The sequence below is a fragment of the Delphinus delphis genome, chromosome 3 (genome assembly GCF_949987515.2).
Source record: "Delphinus delphis chromosome 3, mDelDel1.2, whole genome shotgun sequence".
NCBI lineage: Eukaryota > Metazoa > Chordata > Mammalia > Artiodactyla > Delphinidae > Delphinus > Delphinus delphis.
The window spans coordinates 47,769,855-47,797,059 of record NC_082685.1 but is presented as its reverse complement, the minus strand read 5'-3'; the positions used below and the strand labels follow the sequence as shown (position 1 = coordinate 47,797,059).

At 44.3% G+C, this 27,205-nt stretch overlaps 1 protein-coding gene and 1 non-coding gene across 6 annotated transcripts in view; one reads left to right on the top strand and one right to left on the bottom strand.

Annotated features, from left to right (window-relative positions):
- Positions 1 to 27,205, top strand: part of ARHGEF37 (Rho guanine nucleotide exchange factor 37) — a 73,533-nt gene that overhangs the window by 34,494 nt on the left and 11,834 nt on the right. For 4 of the 5 annotated variants that reach the window (XM_060008547.1, XM_060008549.1, XM_060008550.1 and 1 more), the window contains exons 2-8: positions 2,772 to 2,968; positions 4,333 to 4,456; positions 13,874 to 14,021; positions 22,173 to 22,372; positions 23,559 to 23,689; positions 24,352 to 24,456; positions 26,659 to 26,769. In XM_060008547.1, the coding sequence (XP_059864530.1) occupies positions 2,772 to 2,968; positions 4,333 to 4,456; positions 13,874 to 14,021; positions 22,173 to 22,372; positions 23,559 to 23,689; positions 24,352 to 24,456; positions 26,659 to 26,769 (1,016 nt within the window). Of the gene's footprint in view, positions 1 to 2,143; positions 2,162 to 2,771; positions 2,969 to 4,332; positions 4,457 to 13,873; positions 14,022 to 22,172; positions 22,373 to 23,558; positions 23,690 to 24,351; positions 24,457 to 26,658; positions 26,770 to 27,205 lie in introns of those variants that run through there. The other variant, XM_060008548.1, reaches the window with a different exon arrangement.
- Positions 12,354 to 12,460, bottom strand: LOC132423741 (U6 spliceosomal RNA). Its single transcript, XR_009519059.1, has one exon. It is a non-coding gene; the product is annotated as a U6 spliceosomal RNA (small nuclear RNA).

Here is a 27,205-nt window from a genome sequence, read left to right as displayed (position 1 = left end):
TAAATTCTGGACAATTATGAGTCTCATCTCTTCATATATTGCCTCTTCTCACTCTGTTTATTCTTGTCTTCTGGAACACAGATTAGGTACATGATCTTCTTATTTCAATATCCAGATCCCTTAATTCTCTTTCATATTTTCCATGATTTTCTCTTTCTTTTTAGCAGTCTGGATAATTTCTTTGGATCTATATGCCCCTTTACTATTTTTCCTGAGTGTTTAAACTGTCCATTTAGTTTTTAATGTCAAAGACTAAATTTTTAATTTCTTTAAGTTCTGCTTGGTGCGTTTTTTTTGTTTTGTTTTGTTTTGTTTTGCGGTACGCAGGCCTGTCACTGTTGTGGCCTCTCCCGTTGCGGAACACAGGCTCCGGACGCGCAGGCTCAGCGGCCATGGCTCACGGGCCCAGCCGCTCCGCGGCATGTGGCATTTTCCCAGACCGGGGCACGAACCCGTGTCCCCTGTGTTGGCAGGTGGACTCTCAACCACTGCACCACCAGGGAAGCCCTGCTTGGTGCTTTAAAAAATCATACCGGGGCTTCCCTGGTGGCGCAGTGGTTGAGAATCTGCCTGCCAATGCAGGGGACACAGGTTCGAGCCCTGGTCTGGGAATATCCCACATGCCACGGAGCAGCTAGGCCCGTGAGCCACAACTACTGAGCCTGCGCGTCTGGAGCTTGTGTTCTACAACAAGAGAGGCCGCGACAGTGAAACACCCGCGCACCGCGATGAAGAGTGGCCCCTGCTTGCCACAACTAGAGAAAGCCCACATACAGAAACGAAGACCCAACACAGCCAAAATTAAAATTAATTGATTAATTAATTAAAAAAAAAAAGAAATAAAGCAAACCAAGTAAAATTCAAAAAAAAAATCATACCAGTCTTTATTTTTTGTACATCTTTTCTTTTCCTGCTTATTTTATAGTTTCTATTTGATAGTTTGATTATCTGATGTTCTTGGGTCTAATCCTGCTCTTTGTTGTCTCTGATGATGTGCACTTACACTGGAGTTCTTGTAATTTTGGATTTTAAGCTCATCTTCAGGACAGGGTTATCTCTTGGAGTACCATGTGGCCTAGGTTAAGGATGTGTCCTCCTGGAGACATTTTATTTTTTCTGTGGGTACTCATAATAGCACTATTCCAGGACTTGGTTTTTTGTTTATTTATCAGCATTGAGCTCCTTGGACCACATGTGTAGTATACATCTGAACCTACAACCCAGTGAAAGCAGGCCTGTTGTTATGAATTTTCAGAAAGGACTTTTTCCTTTACTCAGGACCCAAGGCAAGATGCAGCAACATCTTTGTCATCTTCTGTGTGGGTAGGGAGACTTTTTTTTCTAATCCACCATTTCACTGGCGTGCTTGAGGGATCCCAGTTCTGGAGAGAAGCTTGCTTCCTGATTCTGCCTGGGCACTGATGCCCAAGTCTCTGGATCACAGAGCTGGGCAGTGCCCTCTTCCCTGCCCATCCTGTCCACTTTGGCTACAGCTGCATCAGCTTAGCTGCTCCTGATCTGGTTTTCAGCTCCCTGTTTGGGGATCCCTGCTGATTTCCTTTACTTTCTTTCTTTTTTTTTTTTTTTTTAATTATTTTTGGCTGCTTTGGGTCTTCGTTGCTGCGTGCAGGCTTTCTCTAGTTGCGGCGAGCGGGGGCTACTCTTCGTTGCAGTGCACAGGCTTCTCATTGTGGTGGCTTCTCTTGTTGCGGAGCACAGGCTCTAGGTGCGCGGGCTTCAGTAGTTGTGGCTCATGTGCTCTAGAGCACAGGCTCAGTAGTTGTGACGCACAGGCTTAGTTGCTCCGCGGCATGTGGGATCTTCCCGGACCAGGGCTCGAACCCACGTCCCCTGCATTGGCAGGCGGATTCTTAACCACTGTGCCACCAGGGAAGTCCCTCCTTTACTTTCTTGCAAGCCTTGCCATGCAGTGAAAAGGAAGTTTGTTATAGCTGATCTAGCATTTCTAGGTGTTCTGTAGTAGGGAGATTTTTTTTGTCCACAGTATTGCCATTTGTACTTTTTAAACTTAGAGATAAAGGAGAAAAGTATATCTGGCTGGGAGGATCAGCAAAGGCCTTAGAGATGAATGTCAGAGCATAGGGACATTGGAGGGGTCACAGCAGGTGCAAAAGCATGGAGGCAGGAAATGACCATGCAGGTATGGAGAAAAGCACATAACTTTCTTTCACTGGAGTGTGTCAGGGAAGAGGAAAACGAAGTCAGAGGTAGACCACAGAGCAGCAGATGGCTATTACAGTCTCACAGCAGAGAATACCAGGATCACAAGCTTTGTTTCAGGAAGTTTAAACTGGAAGCATATCCAGGATGAATGGATGTGGGTGGCAGCAGGTGGGAGAGGGGTGTGGATTTGAAAAAATGATCCTGGAGGCGGTGGAAATAGTCCAGGCGATAGGTAGTATGGCCTGAATGGGGTAGTAGTGGGTAGAGAAGGAGGGCGAGAGAGACTCAGCTGAACCAGATAAAGAAATCTAGGTCAAGAGCTGGGGGGAAAATAGAAGAAAAGCCAGGCAAGCACATTGTCTGAATCCTGGGAAATGAATTTAAAATGTCAACAATTATCTGAGCTGCGTTCTACCTTTTAAAATTGTTCAGATACTGCCCACAAATGCTTACACGCAGTTCATCTTGACTCTGTAGGCAGCTAAAGATGTTTTTAGGCCATCTGATGAACAGTTGTCTTTGGATTAGAGACAGCATGTCCCAATAGAGCTCCCAGAAGTAAGTCCGGATGTGTTTGTCTTTCCCAGAACCTGCTGACATGACTGATCATGGGGATGATGAGCTGTCCTCTAGGACAGGGAGTCCAGACGAGGAAGGTCGGGTCCCTGAGGAGAGATCCTTGCTGCATCAGAGTCTGGCCGTCAGGGAACTCATCGACACCGAGGTCTCCTACTTACACGTGCTCCAGCTCTGTGCCTCGGACATTAGGAGCCACCTGCAGCAGGTACCTGGGTGGGGCCACACTCAGCCTGTCTTTATAGGGGCAAGTGTGAGTCCCAGCTCCTGAAACCTCACATCTGTTCCTGGTGCAGGCTTGATGGAGGGGAAAGTGTGGTGGATGTGAAGTCACCTGGACGTAAGCCCCGGTACTTACACTTACTGGCCCTGCAACCTTCAGCAAGGCTTTTAACACCTTGGAGCCTTAGTATATTCATCTGCTAAATGGACAGAGAGTACTCACCTCAGAGAATTAAGTGAACTAATGGATAAAATAGACCTTTATTAAGTTTAGAACAGATTATTTTAAGTGACCTATTTCTAATTGTCTCATTTGGAGGGTGGTAACATGGAAAAGTTATCATTATGATGGGTTTCTATTTTAGTGTTAATTTTTTACATCTTTTTCCCCCCTGATTTCAGAAATAACACAGGCTGTCTCTCTAAAATGTCAAGCATCCCCTAGCATGTAAGGTACATAAGGGGAAAGGCTGTTTAGTTCAATGTATCCCAGTTCTTGACTCGTAAACAGTGGACTTCAACTAGTGTTTATTGAATGAATGAAATAATCAAATAGATAATGTAGAAGGTGAAAGCCCTCTCATATTTCACCCTCTAGAAATTAGGATTTTTCTCTGTAGGCATTAAACAAACAAATATAGATTGTTACTTATTTTATTTGTTGTTTGTTTGTTTTTGGCTGCACCAGACGGCTTGTGAGATCTTAGTTCCCTGACCAGGGATCGAACCTGGGTCCACAGCAGTGTTGGGGTTAAGACAGCCCGAGTCTTAACCGCTGGACTGCCAGGGAAGTCCCTGTTACTTATTTTAGTAAAAATAAGAGCATACTCTATTCTTCTACAGTTAGCTTTTCCCACTTGATTGTGCATCCAGGACGTCTGTCTCTATATATATCCTATATATGTTCATGCACATATATAGATGTCCTGCATCCTTTTTAACAGTGGGATAGCTTAGTTCATAGGGAATGGAGTTCAGAATATATCTCAAGGTAATGGTGGTAGGTGCCAAGTATGTCAGAGCTGGAAAGAAGTCCAACTTCCCACACTTATATGACAGATGGGGAAAATGAGAGAAGAAACATTATAGTTGGCAGCAGACCTAGGATAATACAGTTCAGCTTTCCTTTCATGCTGAGCACTTCGTCTCGCTCTCTCTCTTCTTGTAGAGTAATGAAAATACCTAATTATAAAACTTCAAAGTCCTTGCAAACATTCCACTGGGACAGTCTTCCCAAGAGTGGTGGAACCCCAATGATGTGACTGTTCCGGACTACTGTCCAAAGCCTCCAAAAAAAGTCACTCTACTGAACTCCTAAGCGACCTCCCATGGTGCCTTTGTTCCTTCCAGCTGCCGCAGGGAGATCTGGACGTCCTGTTCTCAAATATCGATGATATCATCAAGGTGAACAGCAAATTGCTTCATGATCTGCAGGAGACAGCCTCCAGGGAAGAGGAACAAGTGCAGCTGATTGGTAAGCAAAATACCAGGCAGTTAGCAGCCTGAGATTCCTGAGGAATTGGTCTTGGCATGTGATCATTGCTGTATTTTCTCCAGCATTCCAGGGAAATGCAGCTCAATGAGAGGCTGTTTTGGGGATCCCTGAAATATAGCATGTCAGAGCTGGCAGGACCCTCAAATAACATCCAATCCAACCCCATCACTACAGATGAAGAGACTGAGGCCTAGAGACAGGGAGGACATCCTAATGGACACAAAATTGGTTAGTGGAGTGGCTGAGACTTTCTTCTGGGATTCTTTCACACTCATTCATTCAACAGTTATTTACTGAGCCCCTGCAGTGTGCCAGTCACTGTGCTGTGTGTTGGGGTCACAGCATCAACCAGAGGGTCCAATCTTCTGTTCTCATGGGTTAACAAGTTAGCGAGAGAGACAGATGACACACAGATAAACAGGAGAATTTTAAGTAGTAATTTGTAATTTAAAGAATTACAATTTTAGTAACGTTTGAGAAAAGAGAAGGCCTCCTGAGGAGAGGACACTTGAACTGAGAGCTGTTAGGGAGGAGCCAGCTATGAGAAGATCTGGAGGGAGAGTAGAGAGAAGAGCTATGCAAAGGCCCTGAGGCAGGGGTGAGCCTGGGAATTTTGAAGGACAGGCAGAAAGAAGCCTGGTGTGGCTCCAGGGGAATGAGTGAGGGGAGAGTATTAGGAGATAAGATAGCAGAGGCAGAGAAGGACCAGATCCTGCAGGGTGTTCTAGGTCTTGGTAAGTAGTGTGGATTTTATTCTACATGTGATGAGAAGTCATTGGACAGTTTTGAGCAGGGAAGTGATATCAGATTTGTTTTTCAAAGATCCCCTTGGTAGCTGTGGACAATGGATTGTGAGAGGGTAGCAAGAGTGGAAGTAGCGAGACCAGCTGGTGGCTTTACCTCCACCTAGGTGAGAGATGAAGGTAGACTCCTAATTCTGAAATGGTTAGGATGACCAGACGTAAAGAAGGAGGGACAAGTGGGTATAAACCTCATCCCTGTCTTCTGCAGTCTCTTCGCATCTGCTTGACAAAATTTCTGTGGTCAAGGGTTTTCAAGTGGAGTCAGGCGACAAGGGTGAATGGTGTTAGGCAGAAAAGAGGATGAGGTGGGGGCATCCACCCAAGTCACGCTGGTCTTTACACCCCCAATCTTCTACCCTTTCTTAGACATGAATGATGATGGTGGGGATTAAAAATAACAAATATACACATTTTGAAAAAGCCAACTTTCTGAGTGTTCATTAAATGACCAGCACTCTTCTGATGTACATGTATTAACTCATTTAATCCTCACAAGAACCCTGAATGGTAGTTGCTGTCATCTTATTTCCCAGTTGAAGAAACTGAGGCACAGAGAGAGGAAGTAATCTGCTTAAGGTCATCCAGCTAGTGTCAGAGCCAGGAGGATGTGCATTGCGGCAGGTGGCCTCTGGAGCCCGTGCTCTCAACTACTGCACTGAACAGCTTCCATGCAGTAGAGAGTGGGATTGAAGCCTGTGTATAGTGTGTTTACTATTCTCCTCAAATTATGATTCTTCATTAAAACAGCAATGTGAAAGAGTGACTATTTCTTTTAAATAGAGGAATATTTAAATGCAAAATTAAGGAACAAGATTTTTTTTTTAAGTATCTGGGTAGATATTCTTACCTTTTATCATTTTATCCTTATTTCTGTTAATAATTACCACTTATTTGAGAGGAAATTGTTATAACCTCAGGTTGGAGACAATCCAAGGTTCTGGGGACTCTGAGGTTAGCATCTTCTGTTGCTATGGGTTCTAGGGTCCACTAATTCCTTGTTAAGGGTCCTCACTTATCCATCTCTGCCTTCCTGCTTGATCTGCAAAGAGTCAAGGTGCTGCTTTGTCTTCTGAGCGTACCTGGTAATATCTCCATTCCCTGCCTTCACTGCTTCCCTGGTGGAGTTGCCACATAAAATACAGGATGCTCAATTATATTTGAATTTTACATAAGCAATGAATAATGTTTTAGTATAAGTATATCCCACGGGACATTTGGGACATACTTATACTAAAATATTCTTCATTATTTATCTGAAATTCAAATTTAACCGAGCATCTTGTATCCCCCCCTCCCTAATTTGGCAAACCTATTCCCTGGCCTTTACTGAGTCTACAGAAAATAGCCTCCTCATCCTCTGCCTCTTGTGGTTAGCCAAAAAGAGGTGCAAAGAATCCACATAGCTTTTCTTCTCCTAGGTTCAACTTTGTGCCTAATCAAGGCTGAGCTGGCTCCTACCAGTTCTCTCTATTCCCCTCTCAGCCCCCAGGCCCTGCTATGCAAGGAAGGCCCTTTTCCCAATTCCATAGCCACGGCATTTTAAATTTATTTATTCATTTATTTATTTTTGGCTGCGTTGGGTCTTCATTTCTGCGCGCGGGCTTTCTCTAGTTGCAGTGAGCGGGGGCTACTCTTCGTTGCGGTGCATGGGCTTCTCATTGCTGTGGCTTCTCTTGTTGCACAGCATGGGCTCTAGGCATGTGGGCTTCAGTAGTTGTGGCACGTGGGCTCAGTAGTTGTGGCTCACGGGCTCTAGGGCGCAGGCTCAGTAGTTGTGGCGCACAGGCTGCGTTGCTCCGCGGCATGTGGGATCTTCACGGACCGGGGCTCGAACCTGTGTCCCCTGCGTTGGCAGGCGGATTCTTAACCACTGTGCAACCATGGAAGTCCCAGCACCAGCATTTTAAAAGATTTTTGGACCTTGGGCGTGAACCTCCCAAGTGAGTCAGGTTCTGTGTTCTTATAAATGATTCCAAACACGATGCAGATGTTCACAGGAGTTCCCACACAGGGTCCTATCATGGGAAGGCATCATGCTGTAGTCCAGTGTTGTCTAAAAGAAATGTAGTGTGAGCCAAATTTAAAGTTTTTGAGTAGCTACATTAAAAAAACTAAAGCAGGTAAAATTAATTTTAATGATATATCTCGTTTAACCCAATGTATCCAAAATAATATTTCAACATGTAATCAATATAAAACTTATTCATGATACATTTTACTTTTTTTTTGGTACAGTCTTTGCAATCTGGTGTCTTTCACACTGACAGCACATCTCAGTTGGGATTCTCCATATTTCAGGTGCCCAGTAGCCATCTGTGGCTGTGGCTTGCAGGTTGAGTGGTTTAGAGCAGGGGCCTTGGAGTCTGACTCGCAAGGTTCTGCCACCCACAGCTCCTTCATGTCTCTGAGCTTCAATTTCATGCCTTCTGCATGAAAATAGTACCCATTTCTGTGCCAGCCATGACTGTGGGTACCTAACATGTAGTAGCCCTTTTTATTCTCATGACACTGTTACTTGTTGATTATTATTATTATTATCCCCATTTTACTAAAGGAAAACCCGAGACTCAGAGAGGTTAATTAACTTTCCTAAGGTCACACAGCTTGACCAGGCTGAGTCATGATTTGAACAGCTCTTTCAGACTACAGCCCCAGCTCTTGGCCTTCCTGCCTCCCTTTCTCATTTCTCCCAACTAGAGGTAGAGTACCGTTTTGATACTGGGAGTAACTCTTTGCTGCTGTGACTTCTTTCCAATCTGTGACTAAGGAAGGGCAAGAGGAGAGGAAATAAGTCTTTGGTGCCCCAAGCATTCCTGCCTGTTGGACAGCTCTGCTCTCTGCTCTAGGGGAGTTTGCCTTCCTCCACCCTTCAGTTACTGAAGTGCCCCTGCCTCTGGCCATGTACTGGTGTGGTAAGGTTTCTTTGGCATTAGTTGCATTTCTGCAGAATCACCCTAGTAATGAAGAATATGGGAACTGCCCTAGGTTTTAGGGCTATGCCCAAGCTATCTCTTAGTGGGATCATCTCTGCAGCTGGCTGATCTCCCTATCATACACATTCTCCCTAGCTGCAGTTTCAGGTAATCTTTCCTGGTCATGTTCTCCCTTGTTCTGGGGGCTTCTCCTGAGAGAGTTCTCTCTGAGGGTTGGCTTGACCAGCACTGGGGAGAGGGTTTGGTTCCTGGGGTGGGAGTCTTGCTGTGGGAGTCTTTGTTGAGAGCTGGACGACGCTGGCCTAGGTATCATCTGATGTGTCTCAAGGGGGGGCCTGTTGTATTTCACGGGTACAGTGCACAGCATTAGCAAGCAGTAGGGTCACCTGGGCTTCCCGTGGTCCGTGGCTTACTTGCCCTTTTGTGACTAATACATTTCTCTTCGCCCTCACCACTTTCCCCCAGATAGACAACCAAATACTCTTGCCTGGGTCTTTTTAGTAGCCATCTAATAGCTATTCCTATTTCCATTTTGACTTCTGGTTTAGTCTCAGCATAGTATAGCTCTAATAGACTTTATTTTTTAGAGCACTTTTAGTTAGAGTTACAGAAAAATTAAGTAGAGGGAATTCCCAGTGGTTAGGACTCTGCACTTCCATTGCAGGGCACAGGTTTGATCCCAGGTCGGGGAGCTAGGATCCCACAAGGCGCACAGCATGGCCAAAAAACAAAACAAAACAAAAGCAAAAAAAAACAAAAAGAAAAAATAAGTAGGGACTTCCTTGGTGACGCAGTGGATAAGAATCTGCCTGCCAATGCAGGGGACGTGGGTTCGATCCCTGGTCTGGGAAGATCCCACATGCCGTAGAGCAACTAAGGCCGTGTGTCACAACTACTGAGCCTGTGTGCCACAACTGCTGAAGCCTGTATGCCTAGAGCCCATGCTCTGCAACAAGAGAAGCCACTGCAATGAGAAGCCTGCACACCGCAATGAAGAGTAGCCACAACTAGAGAAAGCCCACATGCAGCAATGAAGACCCAATGCAGCCAAAAATAAATAAAATTAAATCTGTAAAAAAAAGAAAATTAAGTAGAAAGTACAGAAAGCTCCCATGTACCCCTCCCCCCACACAGTTCCCCCTATTATTAACACCTTGCCTTAGTGTGGTACATTTATTATAACTGACAAATGAATATTGATATGTTATTATTGACTAAAGTCCATAGTGTACATTGGGGTTCACTCTGTGTGTTGTTCAGTTCTGTGGGTTTAGAATAATGTATAATGTACGACGCCACCATTACAGTTTCATACATAGTTTCCCTTATCTAAAAATCCTTTGTGCTCTGCCTGTTCATCCCTCCCCCAACCCCAACCCCTGGAAACCACTGCTCTTTTTACTGTCTCCATAGTTTTACCTTTTCCAGAATGTCATATTGCTGGAATCATACAGTATGTAGCCTTTTCAGAGTTGCTTCTTTCATCTAGTAATATGCATTTAAGGTTTCTCAGTGTTTTTTCCTGGCTTGATATCTCATTTCATTTTTATCACTGAATCATACTCCATTGTATGGATATAGTACAGTTTATTTATCCATTCACCTACTGAAGGACAAGTTGGTTGCTTCCAGGCTTTGGCAATTATGAATATAGCAGTTATAACATTAGTGTGCAGGGTTTTGTTTTTTTTAATAAATTTATTTATTCATTTATTTATTTTTGGCTGCGTTGGGTCTTCATTGCTGCGCGCTGGCTTTCTCTAGTTGCGGCGAGTGAAAGCTACTCTTCGTTGCGGTGCGCGGGCTTCTCATTGCTTCTCTTGCTGTGGAGCACAGACCCCACGGCACGTGGGCTTCAGCAGTTGTGGCACACGGGCTCAGTAGTTGTGGCTCGCAGGCTCTAGAGCGCCAGCTCAGTAGTAGTGGCGCACGGGCTTCGTTGCTCTGTGGCAAGTGGGGTCTTCCCAGACCAGGGCTCAAACCCATGTCCCCTGCACTGGCAAGCGGATTCTTAACCATTGGTCCACCAGGGAAGTCCGCGTGCAGTGTTTTAAAAAGTCTTTTATTTAAAGTTTCTTTTTTGTTGTAGTAAAATATATATAACGTATAAAATTTACCATTTTAACCATTTTTAAGTGTATAGTTTAGTGACATTAAGTACAGTCACATTGTTGTTCCACCATCACCACTGTTCATGTCTAGAACTTTTTCCTCATCCTAAACTGATGACCAGCCCCTGGTGGCCACTATTCTACCCTCTGTCTCTGACTACTCTAGGTACCTCATATAAATGGAATCATATAGTATATGTATTTTTGTAACTGGTTTATTTCACTTAGCATGATGTCTTCAAGGTTCTTTTTACACTTTTTATCTTGAAATAATTTTAGACTTATAGAAAAGTTACAAAAATAATACAGAGAGCTCCTATATACCCTTCTTCCAGCTTCCCCTAATTTTTACATCTTACATATCCATAGTGCAATTATTAAAATGAGGAAATTAACATCAGTGCAATACTATTAACTCTACAGACCTTATTCAAATTTTGCCAGCTTTTTATTTTTCTATGCTGGGTCTTTGTTGTGGTGCGTGGGCTCTTTGTTGCGGCAGGCTTCTCTCTAGTTGTGGCACGCAGACTCTCTAGTTGTGACACACGGGCTTAGTTGCCCCGCAACATGTGGGATCTTAGTTCCCCAACCAAGGATTGAACCCGCATCCCCTGCATTGGAAGGTAGATTCTTAACTCCTGGACCACTAGGGACGTCCCACCCATTCATTTCTTTTTTTTTTTTAAATAAATTAATTGTAGTTATTTATTTATTTTTGGCTGCATTGGGTCTTCGTTGCTGCACGCAGGCTTTCTCTAGTTGCAGCGAGTGGGGACTACTCTTTGTTGCAGTGTGTGGGCTTCTCATTGCAGTGGCTTTCTCTTGTTGCGGAGCACAGGCTCTAGGCGCTCGGGCTTCAGTAGTTGTGGCATGTGGGCTCTAGAGCACAGGCTCAGTAGTTGCGGTGCACAGGCTTAGTTGCTTCGTGGCATGTGGGATCTTCCCAGACCAGGGATCTAACCCGTGTCCCCTGCATTGGCGGGCAGATTAACCACTGCGCCACCAGGGAAGTCCCTCACCCATTCATTTCTTTATTCAACTATTTATATAAGTATAAACTCATGAATATTTACTTTATTCCATGAGTCAGAATCCAGTACTATTAATATTCATTTTCTTGCTCAAATTTTACCAGCTTTGGCCATAGGGAACTCTTTCAAGTTGGCACCTGTGTCCTTTCAGTATGTCTCCAACAATTTGTGAGCACTTTCTTACTTTCTGACCCCACAAGATGTTCTAGGCTCATCTTGTATTTTCCTTGCCTCATCCTTGGAATCAGCTTTTTTCCTAGGAGCTTTGGTTCCTACCTTTGGAGAATGGTATTTAGACACCAGGTTCTAAGATCTAGGTGTGCTCATTGCTCCTGGGGTGTCATTGTTTCTAGGCCCTCTTAGCTGACAGAGTTAGGAAATATATGTATATATACCAACACATGCATGTACACATATCTACATTTCCTTCTGTATCTGTCCATCCATATTTATATATTTAAAATATTTAAAACCATGAGTTCCTACTGATAACCTCCAATTCCAGTCTAGCACCTCAGGGTTCTTTCTAGTCTTTCGCCTTTTCTTATTTGTAGCATCTTTCTGTGACAGGTAGAGATGGCTGCTATTATCTTCAATGTATTTACTTATTTGTTCGAAGTTAGTAGACACATAAAATATTTTTTTATTATGTTATAATCAGCATTACTAACCTGTGCCTTTGTGAAAAATAGTTACATTAATTTCTTCCTACACCCTTCAGTGTGGTTATGTTATTCCTTTGTAATAGAATTAGGTTCATTCCTTATTGTTTGTATTCTATTTGAGGTTCCCCCTCCACATCCTGGTTGGTCTTAATTATATATTTATTTTGGGAGTATGTGAAACATTACCATGGTTCCAAGATCTGAGCTATATAGAAAGGTATATTCAGCGAAGCATTGCTCCCCTCTCATCCCTACTTCCCTGACCCATTCCCTGTTCTTTCCACCCTGTTCTATCTCCCCTTACAAATAATCACTCTCATAAGTTTCTGATTTTAAAATATAGAACACGTCACAAATTTGCATGTCATTCATGTGCAGGGGCCATGCTAATCTGTCCTGTGTTATTCTACCTTTAATGTATGTGCTCTGAAATTGAGCATGGGAATGATCCTTTTCAAACAGAAACCAGATCATGTCACCCCTGCTCAAAACCCTCCATTTGCTTTCTGCCACCATAAGAATAAAATCCTAACACCTTACTACACCTTACTTACTTACTTTAAGGCCCTACATGATCTGGCTTCAGTTTCCTGTTTATTTTCTCTACTTTGTGCCCTTGCTCATTGTGTTCCAGCCGCACAGTTCCTTCTTGTGTCACCCACCTGTCAAGTGGTCACTTGCCTTCAGGTCTTTGCATTTGTCCTTCCCTAAGCCTGGTGCTGCTCTTCCCCCAGACATTCCTAGGGGTGGGTTTTTTTTTTTTTTTTGAATTTTTGCATTTTATTTTATTTATTTTTTATACATCAGGTTCTTATTAGTTATCTATTTTATACATATTACTGTGTATACATCAATCCCAATCTCCCAATTCATCCCACCCACTCACCCCCCTGCCACTTTCCCCCCTTGGTGTCCATACATTTGTTCTCTACATCTGTGTCTATTTCTGCAGGGCTGGGTTCTTTTGGTCTCTGATAAACATCCACGTCTTTATGGAGGTCTTTCCTAAATAGATCTCCTACCACTCTCTAACTCTTTATCTGGCTTTGTTTAGATTTGTGGTACTCACCACTACCTGGCATATGTAATATATTTATTTATTGTCTGTCTTCCCCACTAGAATATCAGCTCCATGAGGCAGGGTCATTGTTTTGGTCACAGAACTTAGAAGAGTGCCTGGCACATAGTCAATAAATAAGCAGTTGGTAAATTTTTGGTGAATGAAGTTTGTGTCAGGTGCTTTACATGCGTTATTTGATTTAATCCTCGCAATGAACATTTGGAGGTGAGCACTATTTTTATTCCAGTCTATAGGTGAAAATATGGAGGGTTAGAGGGGTCAAATACTCGCCCTAAATTACACTACTGGGAAAGGGTTGCCTGGAGATCTGGCCTTACTTCTCTCTGACTCCAAAGCCCACGTTTGTGACTATCCATGCTGTGCTGTAGGGATTCTTTATAAACAGAGCATTTGGAGTTGTACTTGCCACACATAGTAATTGTAAAGATATAACATGAGTGTGTTTTGTAAACTATAAAGCACTGTCCAAATATGAGAATTATCAATATTATTGCTATAATTGTAGCTACCATTTATTAAATATAGACAGCGTACCAGTGTGAGCTCTACATCATTCTATTACTTAATCCTACAGCAGCCTTTTGAAAGTGAGATGAAAAAAATAGAAGCTCAGGAAAATGAGGTGACTTGCCCAAGGCAACAACACTGGTTAAGCCTGGCAGTCTCACTCCAGAGCTGGAATGCTTAGCTGTGTCACTCACCGCCTCTCTGTCCTAAGCAAGAGGACATGCAGACATGCTTTTGAGAACTCCTTGTTGCTTTTCACTGTCAGGCAACTTATTCCTGGAATTCCAAGAGGAGTTGGAGCAAGTCTATAAAGTGTACTGTGCCAGCTATGAACAGGCCTTGCTGCTGGTGGAGGCCTACCGGATGGAGCCACAGCTGCAGCGGGAGATCCAGGACACCATTGAGGCAGTGCTGTGAGTATAATGACCCTCATGGACCCCGAGGTCAGAGGCTGTTAAAGTCTCATCCCTGCTTGGTGCTGCTCACACTGCTTCAGGAGTGTCCCAGTCAGACTAGGCTAGGCTATGCTGCAGAGACAAACAACTCCCAACTCTTTCAGTGGCTTCAACCAACAAGGTTTCTACCTTCCTTATGCTCCACTGCAGGTTAACTTGGGGCTCTTCATGTTGAGACTCAAGCTGACAGCAACTACTGTCTGGAATATTGCCAGTAACTTGGCAAAGGAAAAACGTGCTCTGGGGTTCCTACACTGGTAACTAAATGCTGTTAGTCCAGAAGTGATATTCGTTGCTTCTCAAAATTCATGGGCCAGAACTTATCACATGGCTTCGTCCAGCTACCAGGAGGCCAGGGCCTGCCATCCAGCCATGTGTTCAGAGGTGGAAAAGCAGAAACATTTGGTGAACAGCACTTGTGACTCCCATAGGGAGGGCAGTGAGATGGTGGGAACCATGTGGTGTAAGCAGCAGTGGCAGGAAACAGGTTTGTATCACCTGGGGGGACCTCTCGACAGATGGCTAGAGTCTTGCCCCATGGAAAAGGATCAGAACTGCTCTGGGTGGCCTCGCAGCCCAGAGCTGGCACCAGTGAGTGGGAGCTCCAGGTAGAGATATGTAGAAAAAAATATTTTTTAATTAAAATTTTGAATGGGTAACAGTTGCATGTTTCAAAAGCTTTAAAACATCTGAATTTACACAGTAAAAAGACCTTTCCAACCCTGTCCTTTTATCCACCCAACTACTGCTCCTACCCACAAAGTTAAGGTAACCACTTTTAAATTACTTATGGATCTTAGCAGAGTTTCTGTATGCCTATACAAGCAAATACAAATATATACTCTTATTTTCCCCATATTTTTAATGAAAGTTTGTAATTTTTTTTTCACTTACATTATATCTTGGAGGTCTTTCCATTTCAATATATACATGTATGATCCTCTGAACGGCCACGTATTATTCTACTCTGTGGCTGTTCTGCAGTTTATTTAACTGGTCTCTGCTGATGGACATTGGTTTGTTTCTATTCTTTTCATATTACAGGCAGTGCTACAGTGATTATTCACAAACATATGTTATTTTACTGAGGTGCAAGTATATCTGTAAGTTAAATTTCCAGATGTGGAATTGCTAGGTCAAAGGAAGTATGTATTGATAATTTTGACAATATTGCAAAATTGCCCTCTGTAAAGGTTATACCAGTTAATGTTCCCATGAGCAGCATATGAGGGTGTTTTTCCACAGCGTTACCAGCAGTGTGTTGTTAAACTTTAGAGTATTTACCACTGATAGGTGAAAAATGGCATCTCAGTAATGTTTCACTGTGCATTTATCTCCAGGAGAGGGAAGAGATATGGGAACATATGTATATGTATAACTGATTCACTTTGTTATAAAGCAGAAACTAACACCATTGTAAAGCAATTATATTCCAATAAAGATGTTTAAAAAAAGGTTGATCATCCTTTTTTTTAGTATTTATTTATTTTTTGGCTGTGTTGGGTCTTAGTTATGGCATGCCGGATCTTTTGTTGCAGTGCATGGGCTCTTCGTTGCGGCGCGCGGGCTTCTCTGTAGTTGTGGCGGGTGGGCTCCAGAGCGCGTGGGCTCTGTAGTTGTGGTGCGAGGGCTCCAGAGTGCGTGGGCTCTGTAGTTGTGGCACGCAGGCTCTCTTGTTGTGGCACTCGGCCTTTCTAGTTGTGACGCGTAGGCTCAGTTGCCCCACAGCATGTGGGATCCTAGTTCCCTGACCAGGGATTGAACCCGCATTCCCTGCATTGGAAGCGTGGAGTCATAACCACTGGACCGCCAGGGAAGTCCCTTGATATCTTTCTATATATTTAAGAGGTATTTGTATTTCCTTGCCTGTGAATTTGTCTGCTTCTTTTCTGTTTTGAAAAGGCTTATATCTTCCCAAGGACAGGCTCATCAAATGAAGATAGATGAAGGTCATCCTCTGGAAAGCAGAGTAGAGTAGGAGGAACAGAAGTTATTATTGTTATTTCATCTTACTTAGACATTTCCTTTATACCCAAGAGAAAGACAGTGTAGGTTTAGGGCTTTGAAGTTTATATTATCTCATGTGGAGCCTCCTGCTACCTCTCCTCCTTCTCTTCCTTATCTTATCCTTACCCTTCTACTCCCTGAAGCCTCCTTTTGAAGTACCCATGTCCTAACCCATCCCAGCCTTCAAAAAAACCTACATTCATTTTCTCCTTTGTTTCCTTTGATCCCTTCATGGAACTTACAAACTTAGGCTTTTGCAAGGGTCACTAAACACATTTCTACAGGAGTGAGCAATGAGGAAAGCAAGATGCCAGATGTGGGACAAAAGGGAGTAGTGGAGACTGTGGCAAACCAGAGCCAAGAGACCCTGTATAGAGTGCAGCTGCAGCCCAGCCCCGGCTGATTGTTGCTGTATCAAGTAGCTTTTGCTATATAACAAACCAACCCAAATATAGTGGTTTAAAGTATAAATCATCCCCAAAATATGTTTAAAGCAAACATTTATTTAGGTCACACTTATGCATGTTAGTGGTTTAGCTGGGCTCAGTAAATGATTTTTCTAGTCCTGGCTGAACACCCTCATGTGTCTGTGATCAACTGCGCGTCAGCTTTGCTGATGTTGGCTGGGCTCTCTTATGTATCTGGGACATACAAGCAGACTCAGCTCTGCCTTTTGAGATCTCGGCTTGGAATTGGCATGCTGTGCCAGACTCAAGGGGTGGAGAAGTATTCCTCACTTCTTGATGGGAGAAGCTTCAAAGTCATATTCAAAAGGTGTAGATACAGAGAGTGAAATAATTGCAGCCTTTTTTTTATAAACCATCTCCCTCAGTTGCCATGTAGAAATGTGATTCCACTGTGCCCAGATCCTCTGATCTTTTAAGAGAAACCAGAAACTTTGATGTAAGTCTCCCAAGTGTTAACTATTGGCATCTAGTTCAGACATGTTAGAAACACTATGTGGGGGGCCCTAGTTGGCACAGAGGCTGCTGTTTGTCATGTCTTCTGCACTCAGGTCTTTTTCAGCCAGGCAAGTCCAGGCTTTTCTCATGGGCTTTGACGCCAAGCTGCCTGGCAGCGGATCGGGCTCTGCCCCTTATTCACCTTGGCAGAGCCATTTCGTGTCTCAGAACCTTGTTTCCCTACATGTGGAGTGGGAGTAATAACAACAGCTCATGGGGACATAGACTCACTGCATGCAAGTAACATGCAAAAATTCCCAGCAATTGTGGTTACCTTGGCTAGGCAAGGATTATGCTTGACTGAGACCACACTGTGGTTCTCAGCTCTGTTGGTCCCAATGCCCCCTTTTTATAACAAACATTAAATAAATTTATTATCCTGAGTTATATTCTGAAAAAGAAAATTCTCCTGCCTATATACATAACTGAAAAAAATCAATATAATGGCTTAACTATAATTAAAGGAGAAATAAAAGGAAAATAATTTCTAATAAAGTAATATGTATTTCAGTGTGCAAATGCTTGTGTAATACTACACTAGAAAATATTATGAAGCAATCAGATGCTTGTACCCACTTATAATAAATAAGCTTGGATTTAAGCAAAGAAGAGTCAGAAGCCATTGTGTACGAGAAGTACAGAAAAAGAAAAGAGCAGAGAATGTGTGTACCCTGCAATAACAGTGAGCAGTGATAACAAACTTGACTTCCTGGTGTATGATAAGAGAAAGAAGGAAATAACATAACTGAAGTAGGGATAACATTACATACTGGGAGGCAGAGGAAATGAGGAAGGATTATGTTCCTGCAAATGACCTCGGTCTTATTTATAAAAGGTGTGTCATGGTAATTCCCAGTGTTAAGATATGTGACAGGTTGGAGTCCAAGTGTCACAAAAATATGTCAGTTCTTGACATCGCAGCCCATTGCAAGGCATTCATTCAGTCTCTGAATGTTGAAGAGGGGCACATGAAATGTAGAAAGATTCTCCATAATGCAGGACTGTCCTTGCAGGATAGCCTGCATCCCTGGGTCCCTGCCAACTAAATGCCTGCAGCACACCAGAGCCTACAAGTTTCAAAAATGCCCTCAACGAAATGCTCTGGTCTAATGTTCCAGCAGGAATGACATTCTTTCTGTCATCCAAATTTTATTCTGTAGATTTACAGGCAGACAGAAAATAGACTTTCCGTGGGAAAGTGTAGACACTGGATGGATGGATGGATGGATGGATAGATAGATAGATAGATAGATAGGTAGAAAGAATGAATTTTTGAGGGCCTCCTGCTATACATGCTGCTCTAGAACTTTTGATCCCTTCCCTCTTGAAACAATAATCCTGCCTTTCTTGTGCTGATGATCATGGGACTCTTCTGGAGTTTGGCTGACTAGAATCACACCACCCATAAATGGTTCTTTCTCATCCAGGTAGGATAGATGGTACCATCTAATTAGATCTTTGTGATTCTAAAATATATGCCACCTCCCACTTTTTATTTGGATGGGTGAGTGGGTGGGGTGTCTAGTTTATCCTGTCTCTCTTTCCCCCCGCCCCCCACTTTGTTTTTGGCCTCACCGTGTGGCATGCGGAACTTTCCTGACCAGGGATGGAACGCTCGCCCCCTGCAGTGGAAGCGTGGAGTCTTTGCACAGCTTGTGGGAATCTCAGTTCCCTGACCAGGGATTGAACCTGGGCCATGGCAATGAAAGCCCAGAATCCTAACCACTAGGCAACCAGGGAACTCTGCCTTTTAAGGCAGCGCTTCCCACCTGGGGGCCAAGGGACTCAAGGCTTGCCCTTGTAGCCGGCAGGAAGCTCTGCCTTAGGGAGACCGTTCTAGTGGCACAGTTTTCAGGGGGAGGAGGCTGCTTACAGAGGTGGATCAGTCCGGCACAAAGCACCTGCAGTTCCACAACTGAGGCCGAGTGTTTGGAAAAGGTAGATGACATGTTTTCCTTTACTGGCATTTTTAATTTGTTTTAAATTTAAAAGTAACATGTGGTTATTGAAAAAAGAAATTTCAAACAATACACAGGTATATAAAGTAAAAAGTCCATTCCCCTTTGGTCTCCCGTTTCCCCATCCCTCACCCTAGTAAACATTTTCCATCCGAACTCTATTCTGTATATTTACAGACAGACAGACAGACAGGAAATAGACTTTCCATGGGAACATCTAGCTGTTGGATGGATGGATAGATGGATGGATAGATAGATAGGATGAGTGAATGAATGAATGAATTTTTTAAGGGGCTCCTACCCTACATGCTTTTCTAGAACTTGCTTTTTCACCTAATCATGGCCATGAATAAATATCTTTTCAGGACAATATGAATTGCTCTACCATGTTCTTTTTAATGACTGCATAGCGTTCCTTCCCAGGGTAGCTCATAGTCTGTGGTCTATTTAACCATTCCCTATTGGTGTATATTTGGATTGTTTCTGAAATTTTACTCTCATAAATAGAGTTGCTGAATAACTTCTACCTTTATCCATGCTCACTTGAGTTGATATTTCTTTTTTTTATATTTTATTTTTGGCTGTGTTGGGTCTTTGTTGCTGTACGTGGGCTTTCTCTAGTTGCAGCAAGTGGGGGCTGCTCTTCCTTGCGGTGCATGGGCTACTCAGTGCGGTGGCTTCTCTTGTTGCGCAGCACGGGCTCTAGGTGCACGGACTTCAGTAGTTGTGGTGTGAGGGCTCCGTAGTTGTGGCTCGCAGGCTCTAGAGCACAGGCTCAGCAGTTGTTGCGCACGGGCTTAGTTGCTCCGTGACATGTGGGATCTTCCCAGACCAGGGCTCAAACCTGTGTCCCCTGCATTGGCAGGCGGGTTCTTAACCACTGTGCCACCAGGGAAGTCCTTGAGTTGATATTTCTGGGTAGATTTCTATAGTAGGATTGAGGGAATAAAGGGTTTGTACATTTCACAAATTGCCAAACTGCTCTCTAAAAAGATCCCACCAGAGATTCCCCTGGTGGCACAGTGGTTAAGAATCCACCTGTCAATGCAGGGGACACAGGTTCGAGCCCTGGTCTGGGAAGGTCCCACATGTCACAGAGCAACTAAGCCCGTGCGCCATAACTACTGAGCCTGCGCTCTAGAGCCTGCGTGCCTAGAGCCTGTGCTCCGCAACAAGAGAAGCCACCGCAATGAGAAGCCCGTGCACTACATCGAAGAGTAGCCCCCGCTCGCTGCAACTAGAGAAAGCCCGTGTGCAGCAACAAAGACCCAATGCAGCCAAAAATGAATAAATAAATAAATTTAAAAAATAAAATAAAATAAAAAGATCCCACCAACTGATACTCCCACCAAGAGAATGTAAGAGGGCTGGTTTCCCCATACTCACCCAACTCTGGGTGAGCCTTTCAATTTTTGTTGCCTATCTGAAAGGCGGCATAAAGAGTTTTCTTCAACTTACCTTAGAAAGGCTGTAAATTAAGAGGCAGCTGTAATTCTGTAGTTACTCCTTGATGGTTGTGGAGAAGAGATGTAATCATCTCTTTGAAGACGCCCCTCCCCTCTGTCACCTCTGATTGGTAAGGTGACAGTTGTCCCTTTCCCATGGAAAGTAAGCCCAGAGGACAGAGTTTTGCAAATATCTGGCCACTGTTTCCACCTCTCCTGCCCACAGTCAGCCAAGCACTAGGCAACCCTTGGTGAGAGCAGATGGTCAGCATAGGCATGTCCTGACAGGTAATCCCACCCCTGCATCCCACCCCTCTGCAACTAATGGGGGGCCCCCCACCTGCTCTGTCTGTTCCTAGCCTCATGGCTGATCTTTCCTGGACATTTGATCTAGAGATTTTTCCATAGGAAGAAGAGCAAGAGGCAAGGGTACTGTGGAGAGGAGGCCAGATAATAGTCATGAGAAACATTTGTGAGTCTTCCTGGAGGAGGCATGCTTAGACACTGTGGTTTGAAAACCTTGTGGGTTTCTCAGAAGGTGGGTCTGAGGGCTACTGGTCATGATCAAGGAAAGACTGTTGGAGCCTTGTCCCAGATGCTGTTGACTTGGGCACTCTTTCTGCAACTTCCAGACATCATCAGGAAGGGGACTAGAAATAATCATCTATGCATCAAATGGTGCATCTGGAAGGGACCTTGACACTATCAGTTCCTGTGTTTTGTTTTATATTTTACTTTTTTAAATGAAAAATTTCAAACTTATAGAAAAATAGAATAATGTAATGAACACTCACACACCCACCACCTGAAATTAACAAGTATTAATGACTGCTGTTTGCTGTATGTAATTTTATGCTATATACTTTACAGGAAATTACAGATAATTATGACTTTCTACCCTTAAATACATCTCTAAACATTAAGTTCCTATAATTTAAATTTAAAAAAACTTTTTTTGGGGGGTTGGGCCATGCTGCACAGCTTGCGGGATCTTAGTTCCCCCACCAGGGATCAAATCTGGGTGGGCCCACGGCAGTGGACTGCCAGGGAATTCCCAAGTTCCTGTGATTTTAAAAGCTCTTCTTTCTTAAAGCAGCAGAACCATTTTATTAAATGAAATATTCTGTGCATGTCCAACAGATGGAGTTGTGCTTGAGATATATCCAAGTGGAGATTTCAAGTAGGCAGTTGACCGTGTGTGTCTGGAGCTCTGGACAGAAGTAGGAAGTGGAGATATGGGTTTGGGATGTGTTTAAAGCCATAGGACTAAATGAGGTCAGTAAGAGAGTGAGTGGAGAGAGAAGGAGGAGAGGAGGGCCCAGGCACTCTAGCATTGGAGAGAAGCCAGCAGAGGAGGCCAAGAGAGTGGCCTGTGGAGTGAGAGAAGCAGGACGAAGAGTGTCTCTGGGGCCAAAAGAAGAAAGTGTTTCAAGAAAGAGGGAGTGGTCAGCTGTGCCTGCTGTTGAGAGACTGAGTAAGCTGAGGGCAGAGAACTGACCATTAAATTTAGTACAGATGGGGAACCAAGGCCCAGAAAAGGGTAAAGTGAGAACTAGAAGCACCCATCTAACATATAGACCTCACAGATTACAGATGAGGAAACTGAGGACCACAGAAGGAGGGCGACTTGCCTGAGATCACACAGTGAGTTAAATGGCAGAGCTGGGACTAGAGCCCAGGCCCCTTGGTGCCCCCAAGGGTGGACTTGACCTACCTAACACCAGCCTTCTCCCTCAGGCCTCAAGCTGGATCCTCAGGCCTCAGTTTCTTGCTGGTAATTCCTTTGCAGAGGATTACCAAATACCCATTGCTGCTGCAGAAAATTCTGGAGAACACACTCCCTGATGCCAGTGCCTACCCTGTCCTTCAGAGGGCTACCTCTGCCCTCCAGGACGTGGTCACCAACATCAATGAGTACAAGAGGCGCAAAGAAGTGGGTAAGGACTGGGGGCATTTAGGCGATACATGAGTGAGAATGCTTCTAGTTACAAAAAACTCATCTCAAACTGGCTTCACCAGTAAAGGGAATATAGTAGCTCATGTATCCCACAAGTCCAGAAGTAATGTGGGCTTTAAGTAGGGTTTGATCAGGGTGCTGGCATCATATCCCTGCAATTCTCTTGTCTCTGGCCTTTACTATGTGTCACCTTCCTTTTCAGGCTGGCCTCCCTCATAATAGTAAAGGGCTATTGCTGTCCTAATACTCACATCTGCACACCACATTCTCCAGGATAAGATGGGCCCTTTCTCCCCTTAGCTGTAAAAACTAAATTGGAGTTTCATTCTGATAGGACTCATTTGAGTCATATGCTCACCCTGAACCAGTTGCCATGGTTAGGGGAATGCCATGAACTGATTGGCTTCAGCCTGGGTTATGTGCCCTTCTTTGAACCTATCACTGTGGCAGGGGATGGGGGGATTATGTGAATTGGCTTATAACAGTCAGCACCCACCCCTTGAACTAAAGTGGAATCAATCTTATCTAAACCACATGTCTGCTATACTAAGCAGAAATGAATACTGGGGAGGCAAAGAGCTGTGTATTTATCAGGGGTGAGGGTAAGAGGAGAAAGTGGGGAGGTTGCTGCCTCTGAAGTTGTTAAAACAGAAAGGTCTGGAAAGTGAAGCAGTGTCCCAAGTAGATGAAAAGCTCAGTTGCACAACTCAGACCATATAGTAATGATAATTTAGCTAATGTGTACGAAAGGCTAACTGTGACATGTTTTTTTCACTCATTATCTTGTTTGATCTTTATGATAGCCCTGAGGTTGGCAATGTTAGCCCCATTTCACAGTTGGGTAAAATGAGAACTTAAGTCATTTGCTCCAGACCTATCATCTGATGTGATCTCCTAGCAATCCTGTGAGGTGGCTAGCCTCATTTACAGATGAGGAAACTGAGGCCTAAGAAGTCAAGCAGGCAGGAAGCTCTTCAGTCAGGGTGCTCACATCAGAGTGAGGGCTCTGAGCCCTGCGCTTTTCCTCTGAGATTCACCATTCTAATGGGTGTGACTCTGACATTTGAGAAGAGGGCCCAAGAGATGCCTTGCCAGGTATGTCAGGGGCTCTTGCTTTCCCGGGTCAGCTCTGGTTCCTGTGCCCTCCTTCTCTTCTGTTGGTGCAGCCTCCAAGTACACCAAGGTGGAGCATCTGAGCCTCCGGGAGCGACTGGCCCGCATCAATATGCACACCCTTTCCAAGAAGACCACCCGGCTGGGCCAGCTGCTGAAGCAGGAGGCGGGGCTCGTACCCAAGGTGAGCACGGACAGGAGGAAGGGTGGTATCCCAGCCATCCCAAGGGGCAAGACTGTGCAGTGCGGGGTCTTAGACTCCTTTCGGAGATGAGGAAACTGAGGCTGAGGGAGTGAACTTCCAGCATGCGTAGCCAGGACGAGGCAGAGTAGGTGCCGCCACTTGATTCTGGAGAGCCAGGGTGGGGCTTTCTCCTCTGCATCTTGTGCTGCTCTTTCTCTGGGGTCTCTTGATACAGATAGGAGATGTCTAGGTCTTGGCAAGGAACCAGCCTTGAATAGGTACTAGTAGCAGCTCAGGTGGATTGAGTACTTACTCTGAACCAGGCATTAATGGATCCACTCAATGAAGTAAGTTCATACTATTCCCATATTGCAGATGAGGAAACAGGCTCAAAGAGAGTAAAACACTTGTCTAAGTTCACACAACCAGGAAGCAAGTGAACCAGGACTCACGGGCTCTTGTGTCTGATTCCATTGTCTGAATACAGAACCACCAAGCTGTACTTACTGCCTCTAACTGTCCCACTCAGTTTTGGGGCTGGAGGAACTGGCTCTGAGGGGTGGGTCTGTGGAAAGGTGGTCCCTGGTAAGGACTTGGGAAATGGGTGTACACTGGCCCCATGTGGATGTTCTCGGCCCTCATAAGCATAACTTTACTCTCAGACAGAAGACAAGGAATTTGATGACTTAGAAGAGAGTTTCCACTGGGTGTCGCTGTGTGTGACTGAGCTGAAGAACAATGTGGCTGCGTACCTGGATAATTTGGAGGTGAGGATCCTGTGGTTAATAGTGGGTAGGGTGGGGCGGGGCTGGGATCCCTGGGCAGGAGTCATGCAGGGCCCATTGAACAAGCTGACAAAGACACCAACTTCAGGAACCAAATGGAAGAGGGCATACAGTTGCTGGCTGGAGGCCAGAAGAGGGGCCGTTCACAAGCACTCCTCAGCCCACAGGTCATCTGACTGGGGCACCTTCTGAGTTCATTGAGTTCTCAGTGGGGCCGTGTTCTCACTGGGTAGGGTCAGAATTCACTGGAATCAGAGCCCTCTGGAGGGAGAGCAGGGGTGACAAACACAGGTGCTCAAAGGGACCAGGCAGGTAATATTGTTGACTGAAGTGTGCAGGTGTATAAGGCCTATTGTCTATTTATGAGACTTTTTTGGTAGAGTTCAGTATGTAGTAATAGTTGGAGTGTGAATGACCAAATAAATGCATGAATGGATAAAATGAAAGGGGTGAGGTATTCCTTGGCTCACAGGAGTTGTTACTGTGCGGGAATGTGGACCCAGTGCTGCCAGTTCTTCTGATTTTAAGGAAGAAGAAAACTGGAAATTCAGACCTTTAGGTGAAATCTCACCATGTGTTCATGTGAGCAGCTAATTAACTAAGAATTTAAATGTTATGTGGGCCCAAGAAAATATATTTCTGCAAACCACATTCAGCCCACAGGGACACTAGTTTGCATTCCCATCCAGCACATCACTTTCCTTTCACCAAAATTCCCCCTTCATTCTTGTCATGGATGCTGACTCATTCCATCCACTCTGCCCCTTTTGCATGGTTTTGTTCTCAATCACGTCCATTTGCACAAACCAGCTCAGTCAGACGATAACAGACTCTTTGGATAATAGGATTTGGGGTGGCATTATTGAAAGTATGTAGAAGGAGGGAGGTTGTAGTTCTATGTTCCTCACTGTGGGGCACGTTCCCTGCTTGTTCCTGCTCCATCTTGGGCCCCCCAGAGGAAAGATCTGGACAGCACAGTGAGGCAGAAGAGGAAGGCCCTCAGAGAAAGAATGGAGGGGCCCTGAAAGAGAGAAACCAGAGGCCCATGAGAGACACATCTGGCTTTGCAGAGTAGAACAGATATTTGGAAGCTTTAAGGCTGTATTTCCGTAAATGCAGGACTTACACGACGGATACAGTGTTGACATGGAATCCCACAGTGAGAAAATGACTCTCTCTTTTAATCCTCAGAGTCCAGGAAAAGCCTCTTTTTCTGACATGTCTTAAATAAACAGACAGAACAAGTCTCCGGCTGGAAACCTTCATCAGGCCATCACGCCCAGACAGAACTTAATAGCATTGTTTTTATAGCAGTTATTCTTACATGCTTATTTATGGCAATTATTACTGGCTTTCCCTTTATGGGAGTATCATAAGGTGGTTTTTTTTTTTTGGCCGTGCCATGCGGCTTGCAGGATCTTAGTTTCCCGACCAGGGATTGAACCCAGGCCCTTGGCAGTGAAAGCATGAAGTCCTAATCACTGAACCACCAGGTAATTCCCCATAAGGTGGTTTTTTTTAATGCATTGATTTAAATAGGGATGCTAGGTTGATTTAAGGAAAACTATTTTTTTTGAATTTTATTTTATTTTTTTATACAGCAGGTTCTTATTAGTTATCTATTTTATACATATTAGCGTATACATGTCAATCCCAATCTCCCAATTCATCACACCACCACCCCCACCACTTTCCCCCCTTGGTGTCCATACGTTTGTTCTCTACATCTGTGTCTCTGTTTCTGCCCTGCAAACTGGTTCATCTGTACCATTTTTCTAGGTTCCACATATATGTTAATATACGATATTTGTTTTTCTCTTTCTGACTTACTTCACTCTGTATGACAGTCTCTGGATCCATCCACGTCTCTACAAATGACCCAATTTCGTTTAAGGAAAAATATTAATAGAACTCGAGGAACATGGACATGGCAAGAAAAGTCACAAAGGAGATATGTAAATGTGTGAAGTTGAGGCAGCACTGAATAGGGAGAAAGATGTTGGCTCAGTCTAAGGAGGAACTTTCTAATCACCTAAGTTGTGCAAGGATAGAATAGGCTGTGTGCAGACACAGGGAGGGTGTACAGACAGCCTGGGCACTTCTTCCGGTCTGTGGTGGAGGGGGATTCAGGTGTGAGATGGTGACGACGGGACATAATTGGCTCTCTCATTTGATCCCATCTAGGATTTCCTCCGCTTCCGGCCCCAGGAATACGATCTGGACATCCCTGGGGGGCCTGTGGTGCAGTACTGTTACCTGGCAAGAGACCTGCAGCTCCAGACCTTCCCTGAGTTTGTGAGCGGAACTTCTCCTTTCTTTTTTTAGGCAGGTGGCAGAGCCTATAAGAATAATATTTAGAAGCCAGGCCTTTTCCACGACTGTCACATCCATAACAGTCCTGGGTAGTCAGCAGGGCAGAGATTATTATTAGTGCATTTTCCTGATGAAAATAGCCCCAGCTAGTGTTTACTGACCCTTGTTATCTGCCAAGCACTGTGCTAAACTCTACATTCTTTCCCTCATTTAGTCCTCACAACACAGCTTACAGTGTAGATACTATTAATAGCTCCATTCTGCAGATGAGAGCTTGAGGCTCAGAGAGGGTGACCTCCCAGGTTATTCAGATGGTCAATGGCAAGGATCTGTGCCCCAAGAACTATGCTTTTGACCACCATTCCATACAAAATTTTTCAGCATCTGTGCACAGTAACCGTATTAAGAAATGACATAT